We start from the raw sequence: 26,658 nt of genomic DNA on the forward strand, positions 1-26,658 counted from the left end.
GGATTCTGTATTCAGCCCAAGAGCATTTGCAGAAACGCCCTTGTCACCATTCAAACCCAGAATTCATCTTCTCATGACGGATCAGGACAGAACAGAATTCCACTAGAACAAACTATGGCCTTTTTAAATGTCCAGTCATTATCTAACAAATAATCTCTTATGTATCAGACGAGTTGGTTGACCTGCTGTGAAGGGACTTGGATGCCAGGTTTGGCAGTCTCATTCTAAAGGCTACACTTTAAACTACACTCACAAGAATGGAGAACATAGGGAAGGGCGGTGGTACTGCTGTTGTCCTGTCAGTTTTCTTTCCAGACATTTTTGCAGAAAGAATTGCCAACAACCACTTTAACCTAACTTTTCTCTTTTTTAACTATGGACCCAGTGCTCGTTTCCTAATAAACTATTATGTAAGAGCTCTAAGGAGTTTCAGTTTTAAGGAGATCAACTCTTACATGAAGAAACCATCAGTCATGGTTTGGTTGGACCAAAGTGCAACTCTCTACACAGTAGACAGACTCCTCCATTCCTTAAAAGAGACCTGGCTTCTTTATTTCATTCATATTTTCACTTCATAAAGACAGTTTCACACTTTTGTCTCTCCAACTTTGCTCCCAGAATACCATAAACCCCATATTTTTGGGGCATGCCCCAACTCTTGTGCACAACTACAAATTGGTTGTTTTCTTGTTCCAAAATGTTCTTTCCACTGACTTTGACCTGAAAGGCGGGAACATTTAGGGGAAATGCCAGGCTCCCACTGCCATGTTGTTATGTTGAAATGTTTTTTTCTTTGTTCTCATTTTGTCTTTTGGGTTTCTGTGCAGGCTGGCGGTGCCTCCACCCATTCACCAGTGTTCCTGTGGTGCAGTCACAGCTGCCTGCACTTTGATAATAAGCCACCCAATATTTAAGGCCCTCTCCATATGCATTCAGTGTTGGCTTTTACTGTCTTCATGCTATATTCTCAGTGGCTATGGTTTTGTTCTTAAACCTGTTGGACCTTGTTACGTCTTTGTTTGTGGTTCTTCCCTGCATCCAGGTTCCTCACCTGCTTGCCTGACCATAAAAAATCTCTAAAATTACCCTGACCCTAAAATTCATGCTTCACAGTTGGCTCAGGATTAGCCAGGATTATAAAGATGTTGTCAGAAATTGTACTTAAGTTTCAAATATGTTTTGCGTTTCATGTGACAAATATGATGCAACGCTTGTCTCCTACCACAAAGAGGAGCAGGTTTGCAGGTCTGTCATGTCAACTTATTTAGTGATTTAATTGTTTGCTGTTGGTGTGAGCCATAATAAAGATGCCAAGAGGCTAAATACTTTTCCCCTGCCAACTATGAGTAATGCTGCTGGACGTATTCTGCTTGCATGGGACTGAGAAAACATTTGAACGTGATCTTAGGCTTTTGGATCAGGCTAACAAAGAAACCGAACAAGTTAGCCCAGCCAAACTGAGCACATTGATGCTTAGATGTGCCAGGATGGGAACTTTACTGAAGCCTTTTGCTGCATTCCCATCAAAGACATCAAATTCATGTCTGGTGCCTCTGTTCTGCTGCTTGATACTTGTCCAAAAGTGAGTTCATAAACCTGCCGCTCCTCTCACATGTGTGAAGAGCTACTCGCCACATATTATTTTCATTTAGAGACTACCAGCACAGGTGAGCTTCATTTACTGCAGTAGCTGCGTCTGAATGACGGCCGCTTTCAGTGCTACTTCCGTCTCTCTGTGACCCAGTTCGACGATCTACTTTTACGCATTAGTCTGCAGAGAGAAAAAAAAGACAACACAATTAAAGGACATATTTCTTATTGTCTCAATACAAATAAGAAAAATATCACACTTTTAAGTCAGACCGGTTCCGGGTGCATGTTAGACTCTGGCAGGGCTGCTCTTTGTCTTTTCATAGTCTTTAAGGACAGATATTCTAGGCAGCCAGGCGCCAGAGGGGGTCCTGTTTGGGACCACATGATTTCCTCTCCGCTCTTTGCAGATGATCTCCAGCATGCATTTGGGCGGTTTGCAAGTGTGAAGCGGCTGGGATGAGGGTCCACAAAGCTGGAGGATCCTTCAATCTGTCACTTTTAGGTTTTCCTTTATTTTCCTTTTTTAGTATAAATCTATTTTTTATTTTATTTCCACTTTAGATGCAAAAACTATCCACTATTTAGTAATTATGAAATAGTGTTTTTATTCCAGTCAGCTCACTGACAGTCTTCTTCTTTCTTCTTCTTTCTCTTTCGGCTTTTCCCATCAGGGGTCGCCACAGCGAATCATCCTTTTCCACCTCACTCTATCATGAACATCTTCTACCCTAACATTAGCCAACTTCATGTCCTCTGTCAAGACATCCATATATCTCCTCTTTGGCCGTCCTCTTGCCCTCCTGCCAGGCAGCTCCATCTCCAACATCCTTCTACCAATATATCCACTGTCCCTCCTCTGAACATGTCCAAACCATCTCAGTCTGGCTTCTCTGACTTTGTCGCTAACACAGGCAACATGAGCCGTCCCTCTGATGTACTCGTTCCTTATCCTGTCTAACCTGGTCACTCCTAAGGAGAACCTCAACATCTTCATCTCCGCTACCTCCATCTCAGCCTCTTGTCTCTGTCTCACTGCTACCGTCTCTAACCCATAGAGCAGAGCTGGTCTCACCACTGTCTTGTACACCTTTCCTTTGAGTCTTGCTGGCACTCTTCTGTCACACAACACTCCTGACACTTTCCTCCACCCGCTCCAACCTGCCTGCACTCGCCTCTTCACCTCTTTTCCACACTCCCCATCACACTGAACTGTTGACCCCAAGTACTTAAACTCCTGCACCTTCTTCACCTCAGCCCCCTGTAACCTAACGCTTCTACCTTGATCCCTCTCGTTCAGACACATGTATTCTGTCTTACTACGACTGACCTTCATGCCTCTTCTTTCCAGAGCAAACCTCCACCTCTCTAGCTGTTCCTCCACCTGCTCTCTACTCTCACTGCAGATTACAATGTCATCCGCAAACATCATTGTCCAGGGAGATTCCTGTCTTACCTCGTCTGTCAGCCTGTCCATCAGCATAGCAAACAAAAGAGGACTCAAAGCTGATCCTTGGTGTAGTCCCACCTCCACCTTGAACTCCTCTGTCTGACCTACAGCACATCTCACCACCGTCATACTTCTCTCATACATGTCCTGAACTACTCTGACATACTTCTCTGCCACTCCAGACAACCTCATACAGTACCACAGCTCCTCCCTCGGCACCCTGTCATACGCCTTCTCTAAATCTACGAACACACAATGCAGCTCCTTCTGACCATCTCTGTACTTTTCCATCAACATTCTCAAAGCAAAAATGGCATCAGTGGTGCTCTTACGGGGCATGAAACCATACTGCTGCTCACAAATCTCCACCTTCTTCCTAAGCCTGGCTTCCACTACTCTTTCCCACAGCTTCATTGTGTGGCTCATCAACTTTATTCCTCTATAGTTGCTGCAGTTCTGCGTGTCACCCTTGTTCTTAAAGATCGGAACCAGAACGCTTCTCCTCCATTCCTCAGGCATCTTCTCACTCTCTAGAATCCTATTGAAAAAACTCGTTAGAAATTCCACTGCTGTCTCTCCTAGGCACTTCCATACCTCCACAGGTACGTCATCAGGACCAACGGCCTTTCCGCTCTTCATCCTTTTCAGAGCCTTCCTAACCTCATCCTTTCCAATCTCTGATACTTCCTGCTCCACAACAACCACATCTTCCTCCCTTCTTTCCCTGTCATTTTCCACGTTCATCAGCTCCTCAAAATACTCCTTCCATCTTTTCTGTACACTCTCCTGGGTTGTTAGCACCTGGGAGTCAGCTCACTGACAGTGAACCCTGGAAACAGAGAAACCGAGAAGACAGCAGCAAACCCCTCAGTACACGTTTTACAACATTTTAATTATCCCATTACTGTAGTAGTAAATGCAACATTTTAGCAGAAAATAACTAACTTTTCCTATAGTCTGTATTCCCAACCTTCTTCTTTATTTGTTACAAGGCAAATCTTTAACTGGTCTGTGTCTTGTCTTGTGTCAAATAAATATACTATAAGAAATGCTTTCTGTACTGCAAACCCATTAAGAAACGTCACAAGCTGTTATTTTTCTTTCACGAACCTAATTTTTCCAAAAATCTCACTGTATCTTCATGAGCAAGCATCGATGTGCTCGTTGTTCAGGCTTTTTGATTGATGCTATTATTTTACTTGGTTAGCTTCAGGGCAAAATGCTGGAGCCAGCCACGCATGAAGAGGGGGAATAGTTGATCATGATTGTTGAAGTTGTCTGATTAAAGATTTAGCTACAATGATTATGTGAAAACAAAGTGCCGCTGTGGGTTGCTGATTCCCCAAGGTATACAGAATGAGAGTTTTCTGTTTTAAAAGCAGCTGGAGTCCGTCAGGGTCCGTGTACAGAAGCCTGTGCAGAGGTGGTTAGGCACAGATGTGTCTACATTAGCCTTCGCCCCACTGCTTTTTAGACTGAAACCCCCAACACTGTTTGGATAAATACACAAACGCAGAGTTTGTGTGAATGTTGCTTCTTCTAAGTCCCCTGACCTCCAGGTGTGTTTAGTGTGGAAAACAGACAGCAATGTTTCAGGATTTATCTGATCCGACTGTGGCTGTGAGGACATGCGGTTCACACAATGACAACAGTGAATAGTGCCACACTATCTCCCCATCTCAGACAGACACAGAGGCTGCAGACTCGCCTCCAGTCAAGCGTATCTTATTGGCCTTCTGTTTGACTTCCTGTGCAGCTCAGTGTGTGTGCGCGTGCATGTGTGTCAGTGTGGGAGATCCAGATGGAGATGCATTTATAATTGCAGGACAGTTGTTTAAATTTTTATTTTATCAGTGTTTTTACTGCTCAAAAAACACAAAACTAAGAGGAGGCAAAACAGTATTTTTCAAGATAGGGAGGAAAAAAGAGCAGGAGGAGCAGAGGATAGGAGGAGCGGATGGGACAGGAATGGAGCTGAACAATGCCACTAATTTGAGAGAGAGGGGGGCGGGATTATTACAACAACAAAAGGGTTAATGATAATAATAGAGGGATCTCAATGATGCAAGTGTCACAAGAACAGGCAGACGGCTTAAAATTATATCACAACCCCAATGCATCAGTCAGAACTAATAAACAGACTTCCAACAGGTTTTTTCTCGAAAGAGGAACCAGACAGGGTTGCCCACTCTCTCCTTCTCTTTTTGCTATATTTATTGAGCCTCTAGCTCCAGCAATAAGACAGAATGAGAGCATTAAAGGAATTAAAACCAAACACAGCCATCATAAAATTAGTCTCTATGCAGATGACATATTACTGTTTTTAAATCATTCCCGTTCTGTAAATGAAACAGCAACAATCATTAATGAATTCTCCTCCATATCAGACTACTCCATTAATTGGAATAAATCTGTTTAATTATCACTGAACAGTAATGCAGAGCAAAGACTCACGATACCAGTCAAATCAGGAAACATCAAATATCTAGGTATCCACTTTTCCCCCAAACTATCAGAACTGGTGCAGCTAAACTACACCCCATTACTGAAAAGCATACAGGACGATCTAACACGCTGAGTCAACCTGCCTCTGTCCCTTATGGTCAAGGTAGCCCCGGTTAAAATGAAAATCTTAAAAATCAACCTGCAAGAATTAGTCTAAAAACTTTAAAATCTGTGGAGGCTTAGAACTAACTTCCACAACTATTATTTAGCAAATAGATTACAATACATCTTAAAATGGTTAAAAAATAATCCAGAAACCAACTCATGGTTAGACTTGGAACAGGCGTTATGTGGAAAAATCAACCAGTCACAGCTACCATTTATTAGCCAAACAGTTAAAAAACAGGATTGTTTCCAAAGTATTAATATAAACACCACTTTAACAGCCTGGTGGGAATTTCTTAAAATATCAAAATCATCAATTCAACCGTGCAAAATGACACCCATCTGGAACAACCCAGACATCCTTATAAACAAAAAAATGTTACACTTCCCAGCTTGGCAAGCAGGGGGCGTAACACAACTAGAGCACATAATTATTGATAGAAGATTCATAACACCCCAGGAACTACAAGACAAACATGGAATAAGTAACTTCTTGGAATATCAGCAACTTGAATCTGTAATTACTAGAGGCCTTCAGCTCCAACCTGTTTGCCCAGCTGTTGGACAGGACAAGTAAATAAATAAATAAATAAATAAATAAATAAATAAATAAATAAAGAACAGGCAGACGGCTGGTTCCAAATGCAGCAGGTTTATTAGCTCAGCTAAGAGTCCACAAAGCTAAATATCAGGGTCAATACTGACTGTTTTGCTAGGCTTTCTCTTTCTTTGTGTCCAGAGTTTGCTGTCAGTTAGCTGACTGGAATCAAAACACAATTTCAGAAACACTAAATACAATCGATAAACATTCGTCTGGAACTTAATAAAGGTTTTTGAGGGAAAAATAAAAATGTCTCCTCTTAATGAAGTCAATCTGCATATAGTTGCTGAAAGTGTTACTGCTCACTCACAAAGGGGTTAAAGTAAAAACGTAAAACAGCTTTTCCACTTAATTCAACCATCTATCCATCCGAAGTGCAAAAGGAAAAGAGCAGTGTGTTTTTTTTACCTGATGTTAGCAGAACAACTGAACTAATGTAGACTTTAGAATTTCTAGTAGCCAGGAGATGCTACGTAAAGTGTCTTTTTTAACCAATTTCCTTCTTCAGATAAAGTAATGAAGAAGCGAGGGAGGGTATTGGTATGAAAGATGCGAGCCTCTACAGTTCTTGAATAGCTTTGTTTCCACTGACTATGAAACTGTGCAAATTGGATTTGCTATCATAAATTTGCCTAATGGAAACACGTAAATTTTGAAAAAACTTGCATTTATCGAAAAAAGGTTTTTGTGCTTGGAGGAGGACTTTTTGAGGTCTATCAAAACTGACATTTTTCACAAAACTACAATGGAAACACTATTTTCGTATTTAAATGAAGGTAGTCGTGTGACAATGGGTAGCCAGTTTGTAGTTAGTGAGGGCAATGCACTTCTTGGTATAAACTAGCTCACTTGGGCGCTGCACAGTAGGCGCCACCAGAGGACCCACAGTGTCACACAGCTCATTAAAAGTTAAGCATGTCATGCTGAATTGTTGGATCCAATTCTCCTCTGGAAACTCACCAACCACCATTTCCTAAAATGACTTCATATGTAGCCACTCCCACGTGTAAGCAGCTTGCTGCTGAATAAGACTCTGATGTCTCCTTTGATAGATGATGATGAGCGCTGGTGCTGTGGCAGAAATTTGAATATTTGATTGGATTTTTCTCCGCTTAAAGCGCTTAAAATGTGTCCATTATTCATTCACTCCTCATTCATTCTTGGTGATGGTAGCTACTGATGTAGCCACAGCTGCCCCGGAGCAGACTGAACTGCGTCAGCGTGGCTGCCAGTACGCATCTTCGGCCCCTCTGACCATCATCATACGCATTCACACCCCAGTGGAGCCACAGGCAGGGAGAAGTGTCTTGCCCAAGGACACAACACAACAGGAGGCTGGAGGGAGCGGGGATCGAACCAGCAATCCTTCACTCACTGGCTGATCACTGTTTTTAAATGACTTAATTTTGACTTATTGCGTGAGTTATTATTATTAGTTATTATTATTCTCATAAATATAATTTGATGGAAGCGGTGTAATCGTGAAAATGTGTTTTTTCGACATTTCTAGAATTTCAATAAGGTTTTGCGCATGAGTACAATGGAAATAGAGCTAGTGATGGCTAAAGTGCAGCTGAAGTGGAACAAACATGAATAAACACAAATGCTCCTGTCCTGCAGCTCGTCTTCATCTCTGCTTGTATCTGAGATCACCCCCCCCCCTCCCCCACCACCTCCCTTCTGGAAAAACAGCCCGATATTTTGGCACTTGGATGTCACTCTAATGACAAAGCAGACGAGCAGATAGCATCGATAAGAGTGACCCTTTTTGTGGATCAATTGAAATGATCCCATCCAGATAACGTTACAATCAATGTTGTGTCTCTCTGCAGGGGTGGTTGCTAGGGGGTGTCTGCACCAATGATCTGAGTCTTAGCAGGTAACCTGGATGTAAAATGCTTTCATATGTGCATTTATACACATTAACGCACATGTCTCTTGGAGGCGGAGCACTTTAAGGTTAGCCAAGGTGGGATATATTAGGACTCTGAACAGATCCAATCTCAAGCCACTTGTGGCAAAATGAATTGGCCTCACACATAGCAGCAGAAGTGCGTACATGTGTGTGTGAGTGTGTGTAAAGGCCACCAGTGCTGTGGAAAACTAATCTAATTCTGACAGGTTCACACAGACAAAAGGCCACATTTATTAAAAGGGAAAAATCTCAGTGCAGCACATGAGCTGTGTACTTCCAAGCGTGGACACACTTGCCAAGCTGAACTCATCCAATGTTTCACACACTAGCCGCGACTTTGTGAGTGTCTGATAAGTGTTAAATGTCACATGATTGGTTGTGTTGCATTGTGCCGAAGCATCTTCATTTCCCTTCTCTGCAGCAGGCGGGGCATGGTGGCCAGTTTGTCACACGGAGAAGTCAGAAGTTGTTCAGATGCATCGTTTGAGCTTGCATCATTTTGAATATCTGCTTCTTGTCAGCCCCCCCTCAGGGAGCACAGGGGTGGGGGTATACACATGAGGTTGTGAGTGTGTGCGCACACATTTGTATGCAGCGGGGGGCTGCTTTGACTCTTTGGTTCACCTTTCATGTTTCAATCTTAGTGCAAGAACAAACAGACTCATCTAATGAACAACTGACTTTCCCCTGGAGCCCAATGTTTACTACTGTCTAGGCCAGGTGTGGCCCCATTGTGAGTCATTTTTTACATGTTAACTTCCTTCTCATACATTTCTTAACTTTCTGTACTTTGTGTGCTTTTGTTGTGTAGGTATTAATCTTTGTCACCACTTCTTTCCACTGAGTTTTTCCTGTTTTGCTCTAGACAATCAGTACAGGAAACCGAATTGATTTGTTATTATTTCTGAGATCAAAATCCTGAATTCAAACTTCCAAATGTTCATTTATTTACTACAGTTTGTCCATCACTGAGGTCTGGCATGTTGTGTGTACTCCTAATATTGCAACATCATAAATCATTTGTGATCTTCACTGGTGTCCATGGATTACACGAAATCTTTCCACCTTTATCCACCTTTGTCATGGTAGGGAGAATGTGTCAAAGTAAGGGGGGGGTCATCTAAGATAGCACAAGGGTCAAAGGAATACTCAGAAATGCGAGAACAGATCAAAATACTGTTTTGGGGTTGTTTACAGTTAAGAATGAACATTTAAATACACTGAAAAGCTTCAAAGTGCTCCCAATGGTCTTTTAATTATGATTATTCTGTTTTTAGGCAAAATAAAAATTTTCTAGGACATAGTTTCTGCAGAGTGGCAGGAGTTCATTAGAAATTCACCTCTGAGTCATGGGTGGGACTGTTGGTGCTGAGAAAGATATTTCTTCTTTTTTGTGCGCTGAAGGGGGCTTCTGACCCGCCCACTGTCACAAATACAATCTTTTTCCAAAGTATTTTTTTTCATCTGCTCCTTACTTACAACAATTTGAATAAAGAAATACTCTGTCTTTAAACAGTCAGAGTTACTGTATGTCAAAGAACCTGTGTCATTTAGGTGTCCCCTACAGTAAAATAATACGGGGATAGTTTCTCCAGGACTGATGTTTTTCCTCCAACACAACCTGGGATGCCTGCAGGTCAACTGCCCGTGTGGGTACCGGATCGACTCGGGCCGCCAGATGTTCTCGGGGTCCTTCGGGGGTCCTTCGACCAATGATGACGTCACCCTACGGTAACACCAGTTGGACAAACTACTTAGCGAGCGATTTTACGTTTAGCGATTTTACTACTTAGCGATGTCGTACCCATCTAAGGAATTTTTGAGGATTCGTTTTGGGTTTGAAGAGAATGACTGCAGTTTTTGTTTGAATGACATTGACACGGTGGATCATTTATTCTTTAACTGTGGAGTTATAAAAACATTCTGGGAAGGGTTCTGCTTCTGGTATTCTTCCAAAATTGCAATGCCAGTTCATTTACACTCAAAAAATGTTCTAGTAGGTGTGGTATCATATAATAAACCAGAAAATACAGTTCTTAATATCCTGATATTGCAAGGAAAGTTTTATATGCACAAAAATACATTTTTGAAGACCAAACCACTTTTTATAACATTTCATAAAGAGCTCTGTTTTTACTTTGAATCACTTCATTTTATGAAAAAGAAGAATGGCTTGAAATTGCTTTGTTTTTTTCTGAAATACAAACTTCACGAGTACCCCTAACTAGTATTGGACTATTTAGATTGGTTCTATGTTCCTTTATTTTATTTTTATTTATTTGTTTTTATTTATTTGTGTGTTATGTTCACTGTTTCTTTTTTTCCCCCTCTATTCTTTATTTTCTGTGTTAATATGTTATGTTTGGCAATGTTGACTGATCTTCGAGGTAATATTGATTACATTGTTATTGGTCGTTATTTAATGTATGATACCGCAATTGTCAATAAAGTTTTTTAAAAAAACTTAGCGACGTTGACTCATTGGTCGTGGCAACTTACAGCCAATCAAATAGTGTGACGTCATCATTGGTCGAAGGACCCCGAAGGACCCCGAGAACATCCGGTACCCACACCGGCTAAAACATTTGCAGATCACCTGAGGTGCTGAAATGTCTGAAGGTCACCTGACTAGTTTTCTCATCTTCTGAAGCTACTCATCACTAAACTCCCTGTCCCACCCCCCCCTGCAGCGTGCAATGTAAACAAACCACATGAGGAAACAGAGGCCCACACAAGCACATCTACTCAGAGCCAATTGCAGCAGCTTTTGACTGATTATTGGTTGTAAAGCTGGAGATACATGTACTTCTGATTGGTTAGCTTTTACAAGATGTGTGTGTTTTGTTTGCATGTGTGTGTGTGTTGTGTGTCTAGACTGTGTGTGCCTGTGAGGGGAGGAAGAAAGAGATAACATGGTTCTGCTTGGAATCTATCAGCACCAACAGGATTGCTTTTCTCTTAGACTTGCTTTTTCCTGTTTCATTCCTGTTTTCATTTCCCCGCCTCATCTTTCTCCATCCACTGCTCTCACTTTTTCTTGTTGACGACCTCTTCTTCCCTCCGACTTCATTCTACTCCTTTCTGTCCATTTGGCTCCTCTGAAGCTCCCCTCAAACACAGCACCGGTTGCGCCTTAGAACATCTCGTTTACTGACCGTCCAGCAAACAGAGACGCAAAGAGAGGTGGTGGTTGCACTAACTTGTGTTTGTCAGTGTGTGTGTGCTATGTGCGAGTGCTACAAGCACTGTGTGTGTAAGTCTGCTCTGTGTTTGTGAGCTTTGTGTTTGTGAGTGCTGTGTTTGTGTGTGTGATTCTGTTGTGTTTGTGAGCAAAGTGTGTGTGTGTGAGAACAAAGTGTGTGTGAGCACTGGGTGTGTGTGTGAGTCTGTGAGTTGTGTTTGATTGCTGTGTTAGTGTGTGTATATATATCTACTGTGTGTGAGCAAAAGGTGAGTGTGAACACAATGTGTGTGAGCACTCTGCTTGTGCGTTTGAGTGCCCTGTGTTTGTCTGTTCTATTAGTGTAAGTCTGCTGTGTGTTTGTGAGCACAATGTGTGTGAGTGTGGTGTGTATATGAATGCACTGAGTGCATGAACTCTTTGTGTATGTAGGAGAATGCAGTTGTTCTTTGTGCGTGTGTGATGTGATTCAGTGAATGTGCTTTGTGTGTGTGAGCACTGTGCTCTTTGTGTGTGTGAGTGTGTGTGAGCACTGTGTGTGTGTGCTGTGTGTGTGTGAGCACTGTGCTCTTTGTGTGTGTGTGTGTGTGTGTGTGAGCACTGTGTGTGTGTGCTGTGTGTGTGTGAGCACTGTGCTCTTTGTGTGTGTGTGTGTGTGTGTGTGTGTGAGCACTGTGTGTGTGTGCTGTGTGTGTGTGAGCACTGTGCTCTTTGTGTGTGTGTGTGTGTGTGTGAGCACTGTGCTCTTTGTGTGTGTGTGTGTGAGCACTGTGCCTGTTTGTGTGTGTGTGCTGTGTGTGTGTGCTGTGTGTGTGTGAGCACTGTGCTCTTTGTGTGTGTGTGAGCACTGTGCTCTTTGTGTGTGTGTGCGTGCGTGTGTGTGTGTGTGCAGCACTTTTGCCCCGGCTATCCTCCCTGAATGATACTTTACCTCCTCGGCCCCTGACAGATGGGAGATGGATGAGGAGATGGCAGCGTAATGGGAGGAAAGATGAAAGCGTCGAGGCGGAGTGTGGATGAGGAGGTGTGTAGAGAAGGAAGAGGAGAACCAGGGACAACGATGGAAGATGAAGAGGGAGAGGAATGACTGATGGAGGGCAGAAGAATAAAACAAGATGTACAAGGATTAAGAGAACAGAAAAGAATTAGCTATGAGCAAAAATGAGACAAGATAGATGGGAGAGGGTCTGTGTGTGTCTGTGTGTGTGAGTGTGGGTGTGTACTCTCTGGGGGAGGGGCAACCACATGCAGAGGGACACAGAAGCAGAGCGGAAGGCAGAGGATTGATTTACAAGGAAATAAGTGACTTAAAAACGTGATTCCAATGACCCAGAAGGTTTTAAAGTCTGACGGGTTCGGTACCTGTGCACAGGTGTGCACGAGAGTCATGACGGTCTGTCAACTCCAGAGGTTTGATGCTGGGTGAAAGGTTAAAATTCCAATCTATCTCAAGACATTATATTTGTCACATTATCAAGCAAAAACTAAAGAAATATTTTAGATGAAAGAATCTTGATTTGATGTGGTAACTGAAATGGTTAGACACACTGTTTCAAACTGTGAAAAATAATTATAAAATATGTACAAATAAACGAAAAGGCAGACTGTAATTACATAAAAGAAACTCATCAATATTTTCTAAATTTACAAGTCATGAATTCTAAAGATTTAGGTACTTACATGGTACTTTTTTGTGTCTAGTCTGTACTTACATGGTACTTACCGTGTATTTATGTGGTACTATTGGGTTCATACCTACGTGGTACATACTGGGTATTTATAATATTCTTACTGGGTATTTACATGTTGAGCAAAGGTGTTCATACATGTGGTACTTACCACATGTATGAACAAGGTAAGTACAAATAAAGTACCTTGAATTTAAGTCTGCACTCGTATGTTTCATAGTATTTACCATGAATTTACCACAGAAACTACCCCTTAAGTACAATGAAACTGGACTACAAAAGAAAGTCAGCCCTATTTCCACTCTATTACATGGTACTTTCAGTAGTAAATGCTGGGTATGTTCACTGTTTCTGCTGGGTATGTTCACGTATTACCTCACGTATTACCTTCCTGTCCAGTGTTAAGGCGGCTGGGGCTAGGGGTCCGCGGCTGGCGGCTGGGGCTCGGGGTCCGCGGCTGGCGGCTGGGGCTCGGGGTCCGCGGCTGGCGGCTGGGGTTCGGGGTCCGCGGCTGGCGGCTCGGGTTCGAAGAAACAGAAACCGTAACATAAAGACTTTTATGAAGTACAAAATATATTTTACTTATTTAATCATTTCTGTGTTGAGTTTGATAAATCTCTGTAAATTCTTTATTGCTTTGACTGCAATGCTTGAAATCAATCAATTATCCTCAGTTATAAACATTTGGACACTTTGACACATGGGCGGGAATCGCACCCCCAATCTTCTGATTGGAGGTGGACCGCCCTACCACTGCACCACTGCCGCCCTACCTTTGTACAGACATAAACACAACTTCTGCCTTTTTCTAGAATTTTCATCGAAACCGATCAACCAATCAGAACCACTATCCCGTCAGCAGCCAATCACTGAAAGGAAACTTTTCTGTCCAAAACAATTTTTAGCATTTTTAGAATTTTGTAATTTTTTAAAAGATTTTAAAACAAATCTTTCGTTAGCTGATCCAAACTCAAATTCATGGATGCACATAATTTTGGAAATATAACTAATTTTTGAAAGGAATACCACCTAGGGCTCTAAAGATGGAGCTTTTTAGCATTAGTAAAAACCTTTTAAAATCTATTCTACATTTAAGAGGAAACAAATGAATTGAAGTTAGGAAAACAGGACGGAATAATCGAAAAACTGTGCCTGTTGTACCCTTTACTTTGACATGGAGTTCAATTTGACCTCCTCAAATGGGAACAGCAGATTTTCAGACCTAAAGTTACTTTTAAAAGCCTCTTTAACATTTTTGCATTTGGTAGCTGTTGAGTTTTCACTGAGAAAGCAGCATTGAAAAGTTTTGTTGTCCTTTAACCCTTGTGCTATCCTAGGCACTTTAACATTGGGAGTTGGGTCATCTAGACCCACTAGACAGTGCTCTGAACCTTTTTTCTTCAATGATTTGTGATCTTCACTGGTGTCCATGGATTACATGAAATCTTTCCACCTTTATCCACCTTTGTCATGGTAGGGAGAACACGTCAATGGAAGGGGGGGTCATCTACGATGGTACAAGGGTTAAACATCAAAGTTGGAACAGGGGAAGCTGGATCCCTGAACTTCCAAAGAGCTGAACAGGAAAAAAAGGCAGATTCTACCAATTCAATCTATCCATCCATCCTTCCGTCCATCCCTCCATTCATCTGCAAAATCCGCTGAATCCAATTTGGGGTCACAGGGTTTCCTAGAACCTGTAGCAGCTACTGTTGGGCGATGGCCCTGAACAGGTCACCAGCCTGCGTCAGATTCACTCACACATGCACACCTAGAGACCATTCGGACTGGAAAAAGAAGGTACACTGATAAGTTTTTAATGACATAGATTGTTGGGAAAACAGTGAGAAGCAATGCGTAGATCCCATTTCAATAAGTGTCTTTGTGTCATCGTTGTGGCGTTATCGCACAGGTACCTTACTGTGGTAAGGTCACTTTGAGAATGACGTCACAGCAGCGGCACGCGTGTGTCGCATAACGAGACACAGAAAAGCGTGGAAGAAGCGTTTTCAGTGGTGGTAAGAGAAAAGTTTCAACAAATAAACAGTTGGACCCTTTTTTCTGTTTGATAAATGACAAATGTTGGATTTCATCCAATGCTTCTTTCCCACTCTGTTTATCATGTGACCACCGGCTACGGTGGCCGTTTTGGTTCAGTTGTTCTGCTCTGAGCATAAAGCATACTCAGACTGCCAAAATCCCTGGAGGGACTGAGACATGGGGGCAACTCAAAACAGAACATGACCACAGAAAGATCACAAAACAACAAACTAAAGTGCACAATCCTCACACATTGCTTGTGTGAGGTGCATTTAGTAAATAATAAACTCAGAGCGAACCGAAGCTCAATCCAACTTTAGGGAACCAAATGAGTCCAGTCTGGAAACAGCCTTTGACACAGCAGTCATCCTGTGCTTTTGTCTGTGGAAGGAAGCTGGCATGCCTGTGGAAAGCCCATGCATACATGGGGAGGGCATGCAAACTCCACACAGAGAGAACCCAGCCAGGATTCAATCCAGAGCGAAAGTGCTAACCGCTTCACTACAATGCAGCCTAACTCCGTGCTTTAAATCAAATTCAAATCAAATTCAAATTTTATTTGTCACACACACAATCATACAGCGTACAATGTGCAGTGAAATGCTTAGGCGACCGCCCGCGACCTCAAACAAGAAAGAATATCAATAGGAATAGGAAGATAGATATAAAATATAGGAATATACAATATAAAAACATAAAAATAGAATGTCCGGATGTGTGCAAATATGCTCTAAAGTGACATATGTGAAAGTGGCTTGTGTGTATAATGTCCATGATTACTGGTTAAGAGTCCGTATCGCCTGCGGGAAGAAGCTCCTCCTCAGTCTCTCTGTGTTAGCCTTCAGAGAGCGGAAACGCTTTCCTGACCGCAACAGAGAGAACAGTCCGTTGTCGGGGTGGCTGAGGTCCTTTGTTATCTTCCTGGCCCTGGTCCAGCACCGCCTGCTGTAGATTGAGTGCAGGTCAGGGAGCTCGGTGTGGATGATGCGCTCAGCTGAACGCACCACCCTTTGGAGAGCTCGTCTGTCCTGCATGGTGCTGTTCCCGAACCAGGTTGTGATGTTACCCGTCAGGATGCTCTCTATGGTGCAAGAGTAAAAGTTCCTAAGCACCACAGAGGGCAGTCTAAAGTCTCTCAGACGTCTAAAGATGGTAAAGACGCTGCCGGGCCTTTTTCACCACGGTGTTGATGTGACAGGACCATGACAGGTCCTGCGTGATGTGGACACCGAGGTATCGGAAGCTGTTCACTCTCTCCACTGGGCTCTTGTCGATGACGGGGGTCTGGTAGTTCCTCTTCTGCTTTGTGGCGAAGTCCACTATCAACTCCTTAGTCTTGCTGACGTTTAGGAGGAGATTGTTCCTCTCACACCAGTTTTCCAGATGTCCAATCTCCTTCAGGTAGGCCGTCTCATCATTATCAGTGATCAGGCCCACCACAACGGTGTCGTCAGCGAATTTGATGATGGTGGTGGAGTTGGTGGACGCCACGCAGTCGTACGTGTACAGTGAGTACAGTAGAGGGCTCAGAACACAACCCTGAGGGGCTCCAGTGTTGAGAGTGATGGAAGCTGAGACAAATCCGCCCATCCTTACTGCCTGTGGTCTGCCAGTTAGGAAATTGGACATCCACTGACACAGAGATGGGCTGAGTCCCAGGTGCTCCAACTTGGTGGTGAGTATGGAGGGAATTATGGTGTTAAATGCTGAGCTGTAATCAACAAAGACCATTTTAACATAATTTCCCCTTCCAGTGTCCAGATGAGTGAGAGAAGTATGAAGTAGATGAGAGATAGCGTCGTCCGTTGAGCGGTTCGAACGGTAAGCAAACTGTAGTGGATCTAATGTGTCAGGTAGTGAGGAGATAATGAAGTCTTTGATCAGTCGCTCGAAGCACTTCATCACTACTGAGGTGAGGGCTACAGGTCGATAGTCATTGAGGGAAGTAGGATGGGGTTTCTTTGGGACTGGAACAATAACAGACTCCTTAAAGCATGTAGGGATCACCGACTGAGATAAAGAAGTGTTGAATATCTCTGTGAACACAGGTGCTAGCTGGTCTGCACAGGCTCTGAGGACTCTACCTGAGATGCCATCTGGACCTGCTGCTTTCCTGGTGTTTACTCTCCTGAAGGCTCTCCTCACGTCATGCTCGGAGATGATGAACGCGTTACTGGTACTGGTAGTGACTTCCTGTCTGCAGCCGTTAGTACCGCTAGCATTAGAGATGCTAGCATTAGCATCGCTAGCGTCCTTGGCTGCAGCCTCGAAACGAGCATAGAAGGTGTTCAGTTCGTCTGCCAGAGTCCTGTCCGCGCTCGTCACACCGGATGTTGGTGCTCTATAGTCCGTTATTGTTCTTAGTCCCTGCCACAGGCTCCTGGAGTCACTCTGTTGGAGTTGTGACTCTAGTTTCCTCCCGTAGCGCTTCTTCGCCTCTTTCACCGCCTTCCGGACGTTGTATGACGCAGCCTTATACAGCTCCATGTCCCCGGACGCGAGTCCCGCGTTATAGGCAGCGGTGCAAGATCTCAGAGCGTCACGGATGGTTTTATCCACCCACGGCTTCTGATTGGGAAACGTTCTGATCTTCGTTTTCTGTACGGTGTCATCCGATTGTTTCCCAACAAATCCCACAACCGCTTCCGTAAACACGTTGATGTCATTGGAGCTGTTTCGAAACATGCCCCAATCAGCGTCCTCGAGTGCGTCCTGTAAGGCGGCCACCGATTGGCCTGTCCAGCGCGCGACCTCTCTCTAAACCGGAACTTCCTGTTTGAGCCTTTGTTTATATTTTGGAATGAGGAAGATGGCGGCGTGGTCAGATTTCCCAAACGGTGGATGAGATTGTGCCTTGTAGCCATCCTTAACTGTTGTGTAACAGTGGTCCAGTGTCCTTTTGCCCCTGGTCGGGCAGGTGATGTGCTGATAGAAGTTCGGCGCTGCGCGTTTGAGGTTGGCACTGTTAAAGTCCCCTGCCACAATAAGCACAGCGTCCCGGTGTCGAGTCTGGTGCTGTGTGAGTGCCTCATGCAACTCACATAGGGCAGCGTCCGTGTCCGCTTGTGGTGGAATATAAACGGCACTGATTATGACCGATGTGAACTCCCGGGGAAGATAAAAAGGACGACATTTGATGGACAATAGTTCCAGGTTGGGTGTGCAGGAGCGTGTAAGTGGAACAACACTCGTGCTGTTGCACCAGCTGCTGTTCACCATTAGACACACTCCACCTCCCCTTGTCTTCCCCGAGTCGCGTGTCCTGTCCACTCGGTGAACCGAGAAAAACTCGGCCGGCTGTATGGCGTAGTCCGGCACCGCTGGATTCAACCATGTCTCGGTGAAGCAGAGGAGATTGCAGTCCCGAATGTCTCTCTGGAATTTTACCCTCGCCCTGAGGTCGTCAAGCTTGTTCTCCAGTGACTGGACGTTCGCGAGCAGGATGCTAGGCAGAGGTGTGCGGTGCGCACGGGCTCTCAGCCTGTTCCTGACGCCGGCTCGTTTCCCTCGGGGCCGCCGCTTCGGGTCGCGTCCTTTGTTCTCTCTCAGGATCTCTCTCGGCCAACTCGGATCCGGAGTTGGAAGCGTCGAATTAACTTAAAAAAATTAACTTAAAAAAACAAAAAACGAGGTAAAAAACGAGGTAAAAAGGTAAAATAGGTCGGAGCAGTCGCGGCGGCTGCCGACCTCACCGGCGCCACAATATTGCACTAGTCAGATTTAAATGATTAAATCTGACTTGTTTGTCATCCAGCAGAAAGACTTTCTGATGTTTGACCCTCACTGACCTGTAGACAGTAAGCAGAATCGTGCAGAGCTGGACTATAGTTATCACACGGGGATATGAACTAAAGTCAAACATCCTGGATTGGCTCGGATGACACCGTTTATTGGATTAACAGATTTGCTTTTAAAATTCAGGATTTAGCAGCTTAAAGAAATGAACATCCTGGTCATGCAGCTCTCAGCCACACACTAATTATTTGCTGCAGGAAGTTAGTAAACCTCTCTAGCAGTATTGGATTGCTCATGCTTTGCTGCAAACCATTACCTAAACGTCTGAGGAGGCAGATAAACGCTGTGAGATACTTAATTAGGATGGAGCCATGCCAGTGGTACAGACATCCCATAATACTCCCTAATGCCTGCGTGATTTCGGCTGATGTTCAGGAGCTGAACATCAGATATCGGAAAAACCTTTAGCCATTTGCTATTTTGTCTATTCACTCTGCTTGTGGGATTTCTGACCTTAGGTGAATCCTGTCATCCAGTCACTTTCTTATTCACCCTCCTCCTCTTCTTCGTCATCTCCTTCAATCACTACTCATGTTTCCTTTATATTCCTTTTTCCTCAGTTACCATCATCTTCCATCATTTTATTTCTGCTTCTTCCTCTTGTTCGCTCCTGTTATCTCTTAAAAGTTCCTTAACAGCATTTCTCTTTTTTTCTTTTTAAAGAGGGCGTTGATATGGGAAAGACCAGCAAAGAGACAGAGAAACAGGGAGATGAGGAAGAAAGAAAAAGTGAAAAATATTGAAATGTTTAACTGTAATACACAAACAAAGACACCCACATACACACTTGTGCTCCCACAAATATACAGTGGTGCAGTGGTCAACCTCTGTTCAAAAGTCAGAGGTTTGGTGCACTGGTGTCTTTGGACGAGACACTCTACCACATACTGCTCCTGGTGGTAGCTAGCTACCTGCAGAACATGGCAGCTTTGCAGGTAGAAAAGCACTGTATAAATATCCGTCTGTGCCTCAAACACACACAGGAACACAGACACACTCAAACACTCTGTCAGGAACTGGTGGTCAAGAGAAGGACCCAAGATGTTGGTGACCAGGCTTGGTGTCTGAAAAAACTTAAACATTCAATAAATAAACTCAAACATGAAACAAACTATTGAGCAACAGAAGAGCGAAAACACAGATCACCAAGATGAACTGAAAACCATCCCAGAACGGAAGACAGATGTGGAGGATTCTGAACTGGAACCTGGAGGGACTGAGACATGGGGACAACTCAAAACGGAATACGACCTCACAAAGAACAACAAAGTAGAGCGCACAATCCTCACACACACACATTGCTTGTGTGAGGTGCATTTAGTAAATATTAACCCAGCAGAACAATGTAAACCATTGCGTGTGCTTGTAACTGCCAGTGTGTGGGAATGAAGTAAAGATCTGTGTGTGAGTGTTGTGCATCTGCCTGTGCATGTGTGGTCTAATCCTCACTAAGCTTGCTTGTGTGTTTGAGTGTGATACAGTGGGGGGCGTGGTGGGGTGTACTGCTGACGAAGGGCCACACATGCACACGTTTGCACTGAAGTCCAGGTTAAAGAAAAAAATCCATTTTAGGAAGAGTGCAGAAGGCCATGGGCATGAAGTGAAACTAAGCCCCTCCCCGTCACACTGTCTTTGCTTAGAAGCTGCAGGGGGACGTCTGCCTGCTCAGCCAGCTGCGGCTGGGGGGGGGGGGGGGGGGGGGGGGGGGGGGCATGCTGGCTGGGGGCTAAAGATGGCCATGTAAAAACAAGATCTAACCTTTCAGAGGCTGAAGTCCAGATCGAAAATCGTTTCTCTGAAGTGACTAAGAAATCCCTGAAGATGTAGGAGCAAGACTTCAAGACTTTCTAATCTCTGCTAAGATTTGTTTTTCCTCAATCAAGCTTCTCCAATCTATCATCAGATGAAGGAAATTGCCATTGATTGACTTCTAATGATCAATATTCCACCCGCAGCCGCCTTTCTGCTGCAGACTGATATGTGAACATCAGGACTGCAGCCACTGTTAAACAACCTGATTTAAAAAAGTAATTTCTTTATCAAAGTCCTGTTTTTTCAAAAGAAACAGAGCACCTCCAAAATTGCATATTTTGTTGCACCGCTAATGTCAGCTTTCGGTTGTGAGGAACTGTAAGCTAGTGGGACAGTGTAAACAAAAGGATGATGGGATATTAGCGGAAGCTTACTTCCATGCCAACATCCCCACCCACAACTTAAAGGTGACTTTCTGATGACCTCTGAGTCTTTTTGTCCAATATCAGTCCCTCCCCTCCGCCTTTAGGGGGGTTGTGTCCCTGGCAGAAGGTCTATGACATAGTTATGGGGACCGTGGGAGGCAGAGATTTAGCTCATACCTTGCTGAATACAGCAAGATCATGAAGTTCAGGAGGAGGGGTTTTAACAAAGAAATGACCAGCAGCCGCAGCAGATAAACAGATTATACATGTCCATAGGTCCAGTGAATATAAGATGTGTGTCTGCACAACCATGGAGAACCCAAAATAACCGGAGGTCTCAATGAATCCGCAACATAAAACCTAATCAGGTTACCAGACACAGTCACTTGACTGAATGAGTGAAGCAGGAGACAGAGGCTCGACAGGAATCATGAGTTTGCTCACCACAGCTTGAGAGATCAAGTCACTATCAGAGCTTGAGTCAATTAATGTCTCCAACTACTGCACTGCATGTTCCACCAAGACCATAGTTTGTGGTCAGAGAGAGGAGTAAAGATGGAAACACGACTCACCAGTTTTCTCCTAGCCCTGGCGTTTCCCAGACAGTTGAAGAAAAAATGGCCGTACAGTCCACAGTGCAACACAGCCCTGCCCCCATGTGTTTTTGTCGCTCAGCAGGAGCTGCATGGGCTCCAGAAGAGGAGTAGAATGCTCATGTGGAGCTTAGGTGTTGGGTTGGCATAGGTGGAGAACTCACAGGAAGTGGAGATGACAAACTTGTGTTGCAACACTGCTATCGATCTCGTTCCCTCATCCTTGATGCAGATGGCCAGGTCGATCATCTCCTCCAAAACTTCCAGAACCTCTCTTGTCGCAAGCTCATCTTTGAGTGCATTAGAAAGACTCTGAAGAAAGACGTCCACCAGCGTTTCATCCAGCCAGTGGGGGCTGGAAGCCAGAGTCCGGAACTCCACAATGTAATTCCAGAGACTGCAGGCTCCTTGCTGAAGATGGAGCATCTCCAGCTCACTGGCATTAAAGAGCAATCATGAAGCAGGAAACGGCCGGTAGTGCTCAGCAGTCCCATCAGACTGTTCTGGAACACCCAGTGGGGTCTTTAGTGATGAAGACTGAGGGGCATGTTCCAGTCTTGAGAGTCGATTGTGGACCTGCTGCATCCCAGACATGCTGCCACGCCACTCCTGGACCAAGGTGGACAGCTCATTTCAAGCCATTTAATCCTCATCTGCGGGCTGCAGGGCTAAGTTTCTAGCCTGCTAACCTCCTGCTGGGTCTGGTGAGACTGGAGCATAATGTAATAATAGCTTGTAGGAGAAGACCCCAAAGCAGGAAGGACTCGAAAAAATCCAGAATGATGAGTGGATTCCTCCTGCTCCCATTGTGAGAGCAGGAGGGAGATGCCTGAAATACTGAAACCTAAATGCGATGATTGCTGGCAGCTGTGACCTTCTCATGAGAAACCTCAGCCAACCTGCAATGGACAAAAACGCATGCTAGGGGGCGAACCATGACAATTATCCATTCCAAAGGACTCCAACTTTGTCATTTGGTAGAATACTTTACATAACATCCAAAGCAGAAAACATTTTATTACCAAAAAATACAAAAGTTATTCATTAAACAAAGAAAAAATATATTTTTAGGGAAAGAAGTAAATGGAATCCTGTGATTCCAAAGCCATCCTTCCTAACCTGTCGGACAACGGCTGAAAGTCGAATCTGTTCATTGCAATCACAACATTTAATGATGATACCTTTTTTCGGAATTATTTTGTAAGTTAGATTTGAATTTGAATCTATTTCATGCCTACTTGTGACTTTTTTCATTTGAACTGTGATGTTACTAAGCTTGAGTATTCATAGTTTCACCACACTTCATTTAGTCATTACAGCACGCTCACTTCCTGACAGAGTTTGGCAATCTGTTCATTTATTGTAGGAGCCACATTGAGTAACATGTCCTGTGGGTGTCGCTGTTATCATTTTTTGCTGTGTATTATAAATTGATTGATTACCTGACCTCAGACAGGTGTGCGTCAGCCAGATGGAGAAGAGATTTTTTAATCTGGTGAAGTGGAGTTATAGAAGTCAAATCCGTTTTCAATAATGTAAAAAATAAACAAATTAATAGCAAGGACGATTGGAGTGAAAGACTTCTTTTCTTTGTCGTAGAGGGAAACGACGGCCCGCTTAGCGCGTCAGCCTGGTGGCATCACATCTCAGTGGCTCAAAGTGCTAGAATTTAGCTAAACACTTTCTAGGCTTTTAGCTCCTACATTTAGACTAAAACTGGTATGTGCAATACAGAACGAGAAACGCCCCCCCACACACCCACACCCAAACCTACGCACACACACGCACTCGCAAACACACAGCACACACATACATCAGTTAAATTTTTCACAAATGTCAGACAATTGTTTCCACTGATGCTTAGAGGAGATGGACCAGAACATAAAACATGTTAAAGTTCTTCTGACAGTTTTATTAAAGTGAAATTATTTCTAGATTTTAACATCACAACATTCTCAAAATGACACATGACCATTACCGTTGCCCTGCATTTTTTTACATAGGTGATTTGAGACAGTTCTCCCAGTATTTTCATTGACTGCATCTCCTCTTTTCATCAACTTGATACCTAAACTTTGAAATGTGGCAATGGGCTTTAGACAGATCTGAACCTCACTGAAACACTTAAGTACTGTGTGTGTGTGTGTGTGTGTGTGTGTGTGAGCAAGGCTGGTGCATGAATGATTTGTGAGTGTGGTTATGTGTTAATTGAAGCTGTTGTCTTGAAAGATCATCCATTTGTCTCCATCTGCCCCTCTGGCAGCAAACACCTCCCTGCTCACACAACACATACACACACAATCAAACACAGGCTTAAACAGGTACACACATATACACAGACACACACGGCAAACACACACAGATCCATTTGATGAAAGCTGCCTTTAACACCCATTTTAATCTACATCTCCAATCAGATTTTCTCAGTTTCATATTTCTGCAGTGAGAGCCTTTCATATTGATTGTGAAGTAGGAGGCCTCTCTGCTGCAGCCTCATTCATCTGAGATGGAGAAGTGATGTATGGCTGCTCCAATAAAACAAACAGCTGCCTCAGTACTCCTGCGTGAATAACCAGCTCTGTTATACGCAAGCATGAACCAGTCTTTGAGGCCTAACACCCGGGACAGCAGGGCGCGAGCGTGAGTGCGCATGTGAATGTGGGCGTGTCACAGCAGTCCTTAAAGTTATGCAGTAGAGGTGTGTTTGAGATCAACCAGCGCCTGCATGGATCTACAGGGAGAGCAGGCGGCTGCAGGCGGGGAAAGGCGCCTGAGATGAAGGCGAACACTGAGCTGCAGCGAGAAGCTGGAGATGTCCTTAACATTCCATTGAATTTTAATATTCCTCTCCCCCCCTTATTGCTGTGCTATAATATATTTTATAATCATTGTAATGTCTTGTAATGATGGGTATTTTGATTGTATGTCCTGAGCTTTGTAGGCAGACAGTTTTGACATCTGTCCCGGGACAACAGATGACAAATAGCCGCTGGGCTGAATCTGGCTCATTGCAGTGATGCTTCCTGCTATAATGTGCACTGTCCCTCAGAAACAAATAAAGTTCAAAAGTTCATAAATGGAAATGTTTGTCTGATGTTTAGCATTAAAACCAAAATAATTATCATTAGAAAACATAAAAGAATTGAATGTTTCAAGTAAAATAATTTCTAATGATAAAGTAATCTGAGTGATGCTGATTTAAATGACCACAACCATTTGTATAAAAAGATTTTCATTTCAATTTTTTCATCAGGGATTTACAATTTGCAAAAATAATAAGATTGCCTTTGTTAAGCACCAGCCATTTCTGATCTGCATAAATAAGAACTACAAGAACTGCCAGGAAACCTTTTCCCAAAATGCATTGCTTTGTAGTCATATAGGCGGCTCGCAGTCAGCGCAGTACCAAATTTCTAGCTGCGCTCGTCTAGGTAGGCGCCTTGCACTCGCCTTTTTCGCGTGATATTTTTATGATGACGTTAGAGCAAATCTACCCAACATGTATGAAGTGATATTTCTGCCAATACATTGCACACAAATTGTTCTAAGTTTCACATGAAAAATATTAAATATTTGCTTTTTTAATTATTTTTATTTTGCTTTCAATTTTTTTTGCTTTCAAAAACTTTTTTGCATTTGCAGAACACGTGTTTTAGCATGCATCGTGTCAGATCTCACTTATTTCCTATCTTTGATTTTGCTGACTACTCTGAGCGCGACTTAGCGTGATATAACTGCCACCGCCAAAAAAGTTTTCGCATGCGTTGTGTGTCATCTCACTTTTTTCATATCTTTGATTTTGCAGAGATAAGCTACAGTTAAATGTGACAAAGCTGCATCCAAACAGCTGCTGATTGGTCCAGAATCTAACCAATCAAATCACCACATTCATCTAATATGGTGTCTGCTACCGAGGCTCAGAAACCAAACCAGCTCTTTTTGACCTCAATGTTGTCTCTTTGGATGAAGACGTTTTCATTTTTTAAATCATTTTAACAATAATTCATACTTTCTTTCTTTTTTAGCATTGGTTAATTTTTATTATGTCAGATTTGTGAATTTATGGTCGAGGATATCCTGAAACTGTAAAGTTTACCTGCTGACATTAAATCAACAGGTCTGTTTGAATCCTGCAGAGCAAATTTTGGTAAAAAGTTTGATTTTCTCTAAGATCTGTTTGTTAAAACAAAACAATAAAAGATTTAAAGCACATATTGTTTATACTGCACACGTGTTTGGGATCAGATGAACAGCAATAATAAGCAAAAGAATGACAGCTCACACAAGGAGACTCAATGCATTTATCAGAAGAAGCCTGTTTAACTTTTATGTTCATTTTCACAGTGTCTTGTGTTTTAAAACTCGTCAGCATTTGTCCAAAGTAAAAAAAAACATTTACTCATGAAAAAATGCTATTTTAAATACTATTATACAAAGTCCATGTCTGCCTCCAAGCACCGTCATTATGAGACAGAGACACTGATTGGTTAGAATCTGGACCAATCAGCAGCTGAAAGTGAAACTTAACTCAGCAAAATCAAAGATGGGAAAAAATCAAGAGGCGACTAAACGCATGTGAAGACGTGTTTTGCAAATGCAAAAAAGGTTTTTGAAAGCAACTATTTTATATTTTCATTTTGTAACTTAGAAAGTTTTGTGTGCAACGTAGTGGCAGAAATATCACTCCATCAACATGCACCACACACCAGTGGATCTGCGCAGCGCTGTGCCCGCCAAGGTGATCTCAAACATGCCTGGTGTCGGTGTGCCCCTTGTTGCACCCCAATTCGCAACAGCGACAGTATCTGCTCCATCCACCCATGTGGAAATATTACGTGATTTCCTCTATGTGGACAACATCGCAACAGTTACGTTTCTTTTTACTCCCGTAACTTGTATATTTTTTGTACGCTTGTTGTTTCAAGATTGCAAACCTTGTGACATTATCCAAAAATGTTTATAACAACAAATATTTTAAAAAGATCAGCTCCCAGCAGCATTTCCTGATAGTTCTGCCC

The 26,658-nt window shown here is 43.2% G+C and overlaps 2 protein-coding genes across 3 annotated transcripts in view; one reads left to right on the forward strand and one right to left on the reverse strand.

Moving 5' to 3' along the window:
- LOC101169346 (uncharacterized) overlaps window positions 1–26,658 on the forward strand; it is a 99,787-nt gene that overhangs the window by 8,529 nt on the left and 64,600 nt on the right. The gene's annotated exons all lie outside the window — the stretch shown is intronic.
- Window positions 2,816–26,658, reverse strand: part of LOC144984092 (uncharacterized) — a 379,397-nt gene continuing 355,554 nt past the window's right edge. Inside the window, exon 2 of the mRNA XM_078931642.1 lies at window positions 2,816–2,974. Coding sequence (XP_078787768.1) covers window positions 2,959–2,974 — 16 coding nt within the window. The 3' untranslated portion in view covers window positions 2,816–2,958. The remainder of the gene's footprint in view (window positions 2,975–26,658) is intronic.

This window comes from Oryzias latipes, chromosome 15 (genome assembly GCF_053564925.1).
Source record: "Oryzias latipes strain Hd-rR chromosome 15, Olatipes_Hd-rR_3.1".
NCBI classification, from domain to species: domain Eukaryota; kingdom Metazoa; phylum Chordata; class Actinopteri; order Beloniformes; family Adrianichthyidae; genus Oryzias; species Oryzias latipes.